This window comes from Leiobunum rupestre, chromosome 7 (genome assembly GCF_980474605.1).
Source record: "Leiobunum rupestre chromosome 7, qqLeiRupe1.1.hap1, whole genome shotgun sequence".
In the NCBI taxonomy this organism is placed as follows: Eukaryota; Metazoa; Arthropoda; class Arachnida; order Opiliones; family Sclerosomatidae; genus Leiobunum; species Leiobunum rupestre.
Window position 1 is genome coordinate 36,700,531 of NC_143390.1, and position 9,502 is coordinate 36,710,032.

Here is a 9,502-nt window from a genome sequence, read left to right on the forward strand (position 1 = left end):
TCAGAAAGAAGTTTCACTACGTACCCTAGATTCGAAATCACGGCGTTTCTCGGTAGCCAGATTTGAAAGCCTAAATTCTTCCATAGTTGTTCGTAGGCGTGTTTCTATTCTATTGAGTGAACCAAAGATAATATAACTACGTACCCTAGATTGGAAATCAAGCTCCTTGAACGTAACGCAGGCTCTTACTGAGTTCCCGGCGGAAGTCGGAAAAAATGGCCTCCATGGAGCTGGCAGGGCTACCGACATATAGTTAAAACGCATAGAAATCTCATAGGAAAAATCGTTATTTGTCGAATTGTTTAAAAAGAAAACCCAAGGTTAGTGGTTGACGAATTTGGGAAAAAATCAAATCGAAGAGTGTCATTCCTTGATTGAAATGCCTTTAAAAAAATCCATTGCAGGGGAAACTTTTAGAAATCATGACAAAATTTTAAATATGTTAAAAAATCCTTGAAAGTCGGGAATTTTTGAAATAAACATTATAGATGGGGCCTCTAAATCAGGGTGGGCCTACGTTCAGAAAATTCTGGTGGGGCTACTGTTATTTCCCTAAGGCTCAAGTACAAGAAACCATAATTAAAATTTTTGATGAGCATACCTACGTTTTTAAGTGTGTGCCAGATAGGCAACTTAAATAAAAAAATTAATATCTATACAGGATTTCCATCCTACCAACAATTTTGGGCTTTTGATCAGTTTTTGTTGCCTGAGGCCGCTTCCCTAACTTACAGCCAGGACATATTTTTCGGAAACGTGGCCCAGCAAGAAAATTAAATCCGATGGAAGAAATGATGGCACGTATCAAAAATTATAAACACATGGATAATTTTTTTAGAAAACCGATTGAAAAACTTGCCAATTTGGCCATCACGAGAACACGTACCAAATAAAACACCAATTGCAATTTTTAATGCTTTCCCAATTTTTCAAATACTAGTCGATTGTTCAGAATTCTATTAGGAAATGCCATCAGCAACCGATGCACCGCGAGAAACCATAAGTGGGAGGCATCATCCACTGCGGCTTCACGCCAAGGGCAGAAAGCCGTGGGACTCAGATTAAAGTGATGGAGTGGAAAGTCTGCCACATCCGAGGCACGCAAATAGCGTGTCATCCCGCCGCGTTAATTTTATCCGCATAATGGATTGAGAGACAGGAAAAGGCTTCGCGTCCAGAAGAGGTCATTGTGTCCTAGTGGCCGACCACTCTTAAGCCCATACCGATGAGATTGCCTCGGCAGACAACCTTTAGCTCCGCGGGGATGGAAGGAAGGAGGAAGTCCACCTTTAGAGGGCTTACAAGCTTAGTAACCCCCACTAGACGATCCGCCATTTCATTGCTCGGAACTCTAACATGAGCGTCGTGAATGGTGGTGACCACCGGGTCCGTAAAACGAGAGTGGAGCTTACGTCAGAGCGCTTTTCGAATCCGAGCAAATAACCAAGGTTGACCGGCACGTAAGCTGAGAAGGTTGCCCTCGAGGTCACAACGTTGGAGCTTATAGAACACTACCAAAAGCATCTTGTAGATCCAGGAACACCGCTAGACAATGTTGGTTGGTTGCTAGGGCACACTGAGCCGCCGTACGCAAGCATTATCCAACTCCCGCCGATCCTTCCGGAAACCGGATTGGTCTTGGGAGATAAAATTATTTTTATCTACAAACAAGACCAGACGGCCCAGTACCAGTTTCTTATAAATTTTTCCCAGCTTCGGTAGGAGATAAATGTCTCTGTATGAATCAGCAGAAGTGGGAGACTTGCCCAGCTTTAAGATCGGATGGAGGATGGCTTGCGTCCACCTCGACGGCATGATGCCTGCCTCCCACGGGTTGTTGTATAAACTCAGAAGTGCTGTGCGGAACGCCGGAGTAGTATTTTTTATTATAAGGTTGGAAACGTTGTCCATGCCCGGAGCCGTATTGCGTAACCCGGAGATGACCCCATATAGATCCTCTTCCGAGAAAGGGGCATTGTACCTGGTGGTAGGTTGCGAGAGTAAGGGTTCAGGGACATACACCTGATCAGGTTCAAACGCCGGTGGGGGTGAATTTCAGCTGAGGACGCAAACACATCGCAACCTTTTCCTCGTCCGTGAGTTTTTCAGCACCATTATGAAGCGTGAGGAGCTTCCTAGGGCGGATCCCCATTTTGAACCACCTAACCTGGTCCCAAACTTGAGGCAGGGGCTGTGTGCCTGTAAACCTCCAACTAGCACTCTTCGTGTCATTAATCAGTCGGTTATAGACAGCCTTCTCCTCTTTGTAGGCAACCTGGGGCCTATTCTGTAAATATTCTAAATTACAATTTTCGATCGAAAACTAGATTTCGAACTTCGAGATCTCGACGAATGGTATTCGGTAAAGATTTCGAATAAGCATAAATCAATGCATAGTGTCGAAGTCGATCTCGACATGGGGGGGCGATTCTGTAAAAAATCGAATGGGAATTCGATCTCGATACCTGTTCGTGATAGATGTCAACAGAATAAACGACGGTTCATGATATGCAAACTTTTAATTTAAAATCATATTTACAGGAGACGAACAGGAATCAAACTGACGCCTTTTTGAGATTTACAACGGTTTTTATACAGAATTTAAAAAATGTAATATTGATTAAGAAATGCTAATATCTGATTGATAAGCGTTAAAAACAATTATGATATAAGACAAACAAGAAGTCGCGTACGCCCAAACATCCCGCCCACCTTAAAATGTGAATTTTAAAGTTAAGGCTCCAACGGAAGTTTGGTGACCGGTCATTGCAATTCCCTGTCCGTAGTCTTGACCGTGACGACGCGAACAAGTTGATCGGCCCCTGGATGGATTTTAATGATTCTGGCCATCTTCCATTTGGTTGGCGGTAACTCCTCCTTAAGTAGTACCAAATCTCCGATTTCTAGATTGCGAGTACTCTTCGTCCATTTTGGACGTTGTTGGAGTCGTGACAGGTACTCGGCTTGCCAACGTCACCAAAAGTGTTGTAATATCTGTTGTCCGAGCTGCCATCGGGAGAGACGGTTGATGTTGGTTGAAGTGAAATCGGGTTCTGGTATGGACGTCAAGGAGTCCCCAATCAGAAAATGTCCTGGTGTCAAGACTGCTAAGTCGGCTGGATCTGATGTCATTGGAGTCAGGGGACGGGAGTTTAGACATGCTTCTACTTGACATAGTAGTGTCTGCATCTCTTCGAACGTCAGTCGTGTCACCCCGATGACTCTCTTCAGGTGATATTTCACTGATTTCACGCCCGCTTCCCAGAGGCCACCAAAATGCGGAGCTGCCGGGGGGTTGAAATGCCAGATGGTTCCTTCGTCGCTCATCCATTGCGCTATGGTCTGGTCTTTGGTGTTAGTTGAGACAATTCGGGTGAATTCCTTAAGTTCCTTGTTGGCTCCAACGAAGTTCGTCCCGCAATCGCTATAGACGTCGGTGTATTTGCCTCGACGGGAGACGAAGCGTTTGAAGGCTGCCAAGAACGTAGCAGTAGTCATGTCGCTGACCAGTTCGAGGTGCAGTGCACGGGTCGAGAAACAGGCGAATATGGCGATATAGCCTTTGAATGATCGGCATCCTCGTCCCTTCATGACTTTCAGATTGAACGGACCGGCGTAGTCGACTCCACTTTTGAGGAACGCTCGTCCGGGGTTGACTCTAGGAGCTGGTAGATTGCCCATAAGTTGAGTGATGGTTTTTGCCTGTTGTCGGACACATCTCAAACACCTTCGGACATGAAAGCGAACAGCATCACGAAGCCCTATGATCCAGAACTTCGACTGTAAGGACGCCATCATTAGTTGCGGCCCTCCATGTAGTGTTTTGGCATGTTCGTTGTTGATGATGAGATCAGGGAATGTACTTTTTCGAGGCAGGATGACTGGGTGAATTTGATCGATTGAGATTTTCGCATGTCGGATTCGTCCGCCAACTCTAAGGACACTGGCTGCGTCCAAGAATGGTGTCAGCCCCAGAATTTTGCTTTTTGTTGGTAGAGGTTTTCATCTTCCAGTTGTCGGATTTCTGCTCCGAAGTGAGCCGATTGAGTGACTTTTATCCAATGATTGAATGCGCGATCTTTCTCTTCCTTCGTTAACGGGCCCAGTTCTCTTGATTCCGGCAAGGTTCGGCTGTTGCGAAAATAACGTTGAATGTACCCGGTAACGTGAAGGAGCTTCGTTAATGATGAATATCGTTCTAAGAGACTGGTATCGCTCTTGGAATGCACAGCGATGACTCGTTTGATTCGCTCCTCAATTCTGCATTCGGGATACTCTTTAATGGGTGATTCATCGGTGTTGATTGGTTCAGTTTGTAGCCAGTTTGGACCATGCCACCATAGAGGGTGCGTTAGAAGTTCCTTGGCGTCAATGCCACGTGAGGCACAATCCGCGGGGTTGAGTTTACCCGAAACGTGGATAAACGGGTCGTATGTTTTGAACTTCTGACACCCGGTTTGCGATGAATGTCTTCCATCGTTGAGGATGTGAGGCCAGCCAGGACAGTACGATGCGACTGTCGCTCCATCCATGAGCTTCTGATATGGTGCTTCGTAGAGACTGTTGTACGAGCGTGATAAGTCGTGCGAGAAGGACTGTAGCGCATAGTTCTAGTCTAGGTAACGTAATTTGTCGAAGAGGAGCAATTCTGGTCTTGGCGACGATCAATTGAACCGAGACCAGTCCGGCTTCATCAATAGTTTTCAAATAAACCGCCGCCGCATACGCCTTTTCCGACGCATCGCAGAAGCCATGTAAGCTCAAGTTTGAGGCTTGAGGTTGACTGATGAAGCGCTGGATTCGGATATCTTCAATGCCGGTTAGATCTTTTCGAAAGGTATGCCATTTGTGAACGATCGTCGATGGTAACTCTTCATCCCAGGTAACCTTGATTTGCCACATATCTTGCATCAGGATTTTCGCTCGGATCAGGATTGGAGACAAGAGACCTAAGGGATCGAAAACCTTGGCGGTATCAGACAGGATGGTGCGTTTAGTAACAACTTCTCTGGAATTCGGTGATGTAAGAACAAATGAGAGGACGTCTATTGCCGGTGTCCATTGTAGGCCCAAGGTTGGGATTGATTCGGCGTTGTTGATATTTAAGGGAACCAGGATTTCCCTCTGCTCCGAAGGTATTATTTCCATGACGCCTGGATCGTTTGACGCCCATTTCCGCAATGGAAGTCCTGCTTCGCTCGTGGCTTGACTGAGCTGTTGTTGTAGTTTTATGGCGCTGATTGTATTGGTTGCGCCTGAAAGGAGATCGTCCATGTAGAAATCGTCCTTGAGGACTTGAGAAGCCAACGGGTACTTGGACTCTACGTCTTTAGATAACTGTTGTAAGACCTTAGTAGCCAAATAGGGTGCTGACTCTGTCCCGTATGTCACCGTACGTAGTTGATAATCTTCGATCGGATCTTCCTTTCGATGTCTCCATAGTATTCGTTGGTAGCGGAGGTCTTCGTTGTGAATTAAGATTTGGCGATACATTTTCTCGATATCGGCCATTAGTGCGACTGCGTGGCTTCGAAATCTGATGAGTAGGTTTACGAGATCTAACTGTAGTTTTGGACCTACGAGGAGGATGTTGTTCAAAGAGACTCCGTTGGAGGTTTTAGAGGACCCGTCAAATACGACTCTTAGTTTTGTTGTCGAACTTGATTCCTTGAAGACTGCATGGTGCGGTAAATAGTAGGTGTTATCTGCGAGTCTGCTTTCAGTGGCAACGAGCTGCATGTGACGCAACTGGATATATTCTTCCATGACTCTTCGGTATTTCTCGTAGTTCAACGGATTAGCTTCTAAACGGCGTTCGACGTATTTGAATCTTCGTAATGCTATACTCCTAGATTCACCGAGCGGCTCGGGACCCTCCTTGATTGGAAATCTGACAACGAACCGTCCACTAGCGTTTCGGCTGAATGTGTCTTCAAACTTCTGTTCGCACTGGATCTCGGTAGATGTGAAATTGGACTGATCTGCTAGTTCTTCGATTTCCCAGAACCTGGCGAGTTGGGTTTCAAGCTGGCAATGATGAACTTTAATTGACGATGTGGTACTGTTCCGGTCTTGGGTTCCGGTGGTACCCGCTACCACCCAACCAAAGACGATCTTGAACGCTCCAGGTACTCCAGATCTTCCCATTAGTTTACCATCTCGAATGAGGTCTAGGAAAACGTTTGCTCCAAGCAGTATATCGACTGAGCCTGGAATGTTGAACGTTGGATCTGCAAGTTGTAGTTGCTTGATGCGCGACCAGTTACGAGTATTGACGGCGAAATTCGGAAGCCTTTCCGTGACGTCTTTAAGGATCAGGACTTCAATTGTTGCCTTGAAGGTGGGATCGCTACTGGAACTGATGGACAGCGTTGCGCCTCCTCTAGATTGGCTGAGACTGGTCGCACCAATTCCACCTATCGTCAGGGTCTGATGAGTTTGTCTGACTTGTAACTTTTGCATGAACTGTTCGGAAATAAAACTCGCTTGCGAGCCAGAGTCGATCAGCGCTCTACTTGGCCAGATGGAACCGTTACCACCCCGGACCTGAATGATTGCTGCGGCAGTATAACTTGAGTAGGCTCGATATGCTGGCGGGATACATGTGCAAGGACTTCGCTTCTCGAGTTCTCACGGGACGTGGAGTTCATCTCTTGCGAATCTTGATGCAAAAGAGTGTTATGCCTCGCCTTGCATTTTCGACAATTACCGGATTTGCAGTCGTGGCTGACGTGGTCGTTTCTTAGGCAGTTGAAGCAAAGTGAGTGCGATTTGACTAAATTCCATCGAGCTTCATGCGTAGCCTTCAGCAAGGATGGGCATTTGAATGTGGGGTGCGAGTCAGTGCAGATCGAGCATGCGTTGTCTCGTATGGAACCGTGATGTGATACCGGATATTTCCTGGGAAATGGCGTTGATGCTTGCTTGCTTCTGGTTTCACTCGATGTGGATTGGGAAGCGGCCAAGGCTCGAGCTCTCTGTTCGAGAAACGTGGTTAATTCCTCATACGTAGGTCTCGTAGTACCTGTCAGCGATAGCTCCCATTGTCTTCTAGACTCGTTATCGAGTTTTTCTCCAATTACATAAATGAGTATGGCATTCCAGTGTTGGACGGGCTCTTGCAGAACTTTCAGAGAGCGAATACACTCTGCCGTCGTGTCAATCAAGCGTCTTAGCGAAGCTGCTGATTCGTCTCTGACAGAAGCTTGATTAAGTAGCCGTTTGATGTGAGCGTTAACGATCTCTCGAGTGTTGTTGAACCGATTGAGAAGAATATCCCATGCCTCGGCGTAGTTTCCATCCGTGACTGGGATCGCGTGGATAAGCATAGCTGCCTCACCGCGTAGAGATGTTTTGAGGTACTGAAACTTCTGGGCCCTTGATAGAGTTCCATTGTTATGAACCGTGGCTGTAAAGAGGTCATGGAACGGGAACCAGTCTATGTAGTTTCCTCCGAAGACTGGAAGCTCTAGTTTCGGTAGCTTAATATCAGCTGTCGGTAGACTACTTGGTACGGTTGGCACTTGAATATTGAGCGTGTCGAAGAATATAACTATGTTTTCCATACGGGTGACGAGAGCATTGTACTCTGCTTCGTGCGCATTGAAGTCATCTACTGGGCAGTTGGTACTGATGTACTGTTGAACTGTTTCCAAATCGGCGGCTAATGCATCGGCTTTCTTTTTGTACGTTGCCACTGCGACTGGTGTGATGGGCATGGTGGCATGATTCGTGATGACCGCCTCGAACCTGGTAATCTGACCCTTGATCGATCGTCTGCGAGCTGTATGATGATCCATACCGATTAATGATAATGGAAGTTACGCACTTGAATCGGACTCTGAATGGTGACACTACTTCCCACGAAGACTGGATACTGGTAACGGCAAGGAATTGGAAACCTCAACTAATTACCGCGACTGTATCCGGCTCGACGGACCAAAAATATGTTCGTGATAGATGTCAACAGAATAAACGACGGTTCATGATATGCAAACTTTTAATTTAAAATATTACAGGAGACGAACAGGAATCAAACTGACGCCTTTTTGAGATTTACAACGGCTTTTATACAGAATTTAAAAAATTTAATATTGATTAAGAAATGCTAATATCTGATTGATAAGCGTTAAAAACAATTATGATATAAGACAAACAAGAAGTCGCGTACGCCCAAACATCACCCTATACCATGTCGAAATCGACTTCGACAATTTGCATTGATTTATGCTTATTCGAAATCTTTACCGAATACCATTCGTCGAGATCTCGAAGTTCGAAATCTAGTTTTCGATCGAAAATTGGATTTCGAATATCTTTAGAATAGGCCCCCATGGTATAGGGTATCAAGATCAAATTCCCATTCGATTTTTTACCGAATCGCCCCCCTGGTCCAACAGGAGGCCCAACCGCTGGACCCTGCGATGGACCCGATGGACTTCCTTAGCCTTGTTAGAACAGCGTTCATCCCACCATGGAAGCTGACGAGGAGCCTAGCCTCCCCCACCCTTTTTATAGGAATCGTAGCCAGGAGAAGAATTTCTGCAGAGCGTTCCCCAGTGTGTCATCCAAAACGATTCTAAAACGTTTCCAGTCCACCGTAGAACGTGTAGTTTGTGCTGGATCACCTATAAATATAAGGAGGTGATCACTTGTTCCTCGGTTTAAGTCCAGGTGGGGAAAGCCAATGCGGAGCTCACAAAAGTGAGATCGAGGGCAGCCTCTGAGCCCAGGGTTAGCAGGCGGTGGGTGGTGTCTCCAGTGTTGAGGGAAATTAGATGATCCTGGGCTTCTAGCCAACTCTGGATGAGGTGTGTCAACTCGTAGGAGAAGATCATCGAAAATAGCTTGGTAGCCACACCACCCGGGTCATAGATGTTAAAAAGCGTAATCCATCCAGTGGCGAAGCGGATCTTAAGAGCCAGCACTTCCACACTTCCTGGGGAAGGAAGCGGTATCGTCGGAAGAGACCTAGAAACTAGATTCGCAACGTCGCTAAGCATCTAGTGTAGTAGAGGATGAACCAGACAGAGGAGGCTCCAGGTGAGGAGAGTCCTGACTTTGGGGGAACCGCGGTGCAGAATGAGCCCCCACTTTAGCGATCAGAAATGAGAGGTCACCCGCCGTCAGATAGACCGGTGCCGCCGCTACAGTGGACGCTGGAGGAGGTAGCCCCTGTGGAGGGGTTTCGCCTCGGCGTAAGACGTCTGTGTATGACCACCACTACAGCGCGAGCCTCACGGAAAGTTACATCATCCATGCGACTGACATGAAGAACTTATTGGGGCAGCCTTATTGAAAGGCCATCTGATGACTTGGAACTGAGATCCCATTTACAGTTTACCGTGAAAAAACTGGTTTCAGCCCCTTTCTCTCCAACGTCCATTGGAGAAAATGTTTGCCTAAACCGTCGAAAACGCTGGCCAAAGCTAACGATGAGCCGGACGAAAAAGGCTAGGAAACTAACGGGATGGGGACTGGAAAAACCTAAAAAAAAAAAATA

The 9,502-nt window shown here is 46.5% G+C and overlaps 2 protein-coding genes across 2 annotated transcripts; both read right to left on the reverse strand.

Annotated features, from left to right (window-relative positions):
* Nucleotides 1-2,973: 2,973 nt before the first annotated feature.
* LOC149936139 (uncharacterized) lies at nt 2,974-3,795 on the reverse strand. Its single transcript, XM_090153638.1, has one exon. The coding sequence runs from the start codon at nt 3,793-3,795 to the stop codon at nt 2,974-2,976; it is 822 nt and encodes a 273-aa protein (XP_090009764.1).
* Nucleotides 3,796-3,965: 170 nt separating this feature from the next.
* On the reverse strand, nt 3,966-7,799 carry LOC149936140 (uncharacterized). The gene is made up of 3 exons (XM_090153639.1): nt 6,516-7,799; nt 4,675-6,465; nt 3,966-4,595 (listed from the first exon to the last, which is right to left on the reverse strand). The coding sequence occupies exons 1-3, from the start codon at nt 7,797-7,799 to the stop codon at nt 3,966-3,968; spliced, it is 3,705 nt and encodes a 1,234-aa protein (XP_090009765.1).
* Nucleotides 7,800-9,502: the final 1,703 nt, after the last annotated feature.

Excerpts from the sequence above, each read along its gene's own strand:
- LOC149936139 (XM_090153638.1), bottom strand. The coding sequence starts at position 3,795 with ATGGCGTCCTTACAGTCGAAGTTCTGGATCATAGGGCTTCGTGATGCT.
- LOC149936140 (XM_090153639.1), bottom strand. The coding sequence starts at position 7,799 with ATGGATCATCATACAGCTCGCAGACGATCGATCAAGGGTCAGATTACC. Across the intron at positions 6,466-6,515 it reads TAACGGTTCCATCTGGCCAA|TTCATGCAAAAGTTACAAGT; the intron begins GTAGAGCGCTGA and ends ATTTCCGAACAG. Across the intron at positions 4,596-4,674 it reads ATGAAGCCGGACTGGTCTCG|TCCTTCTCGCACGACTTATC; the intron begins GTTCAATTGATC and ends TATGCGCTACAG.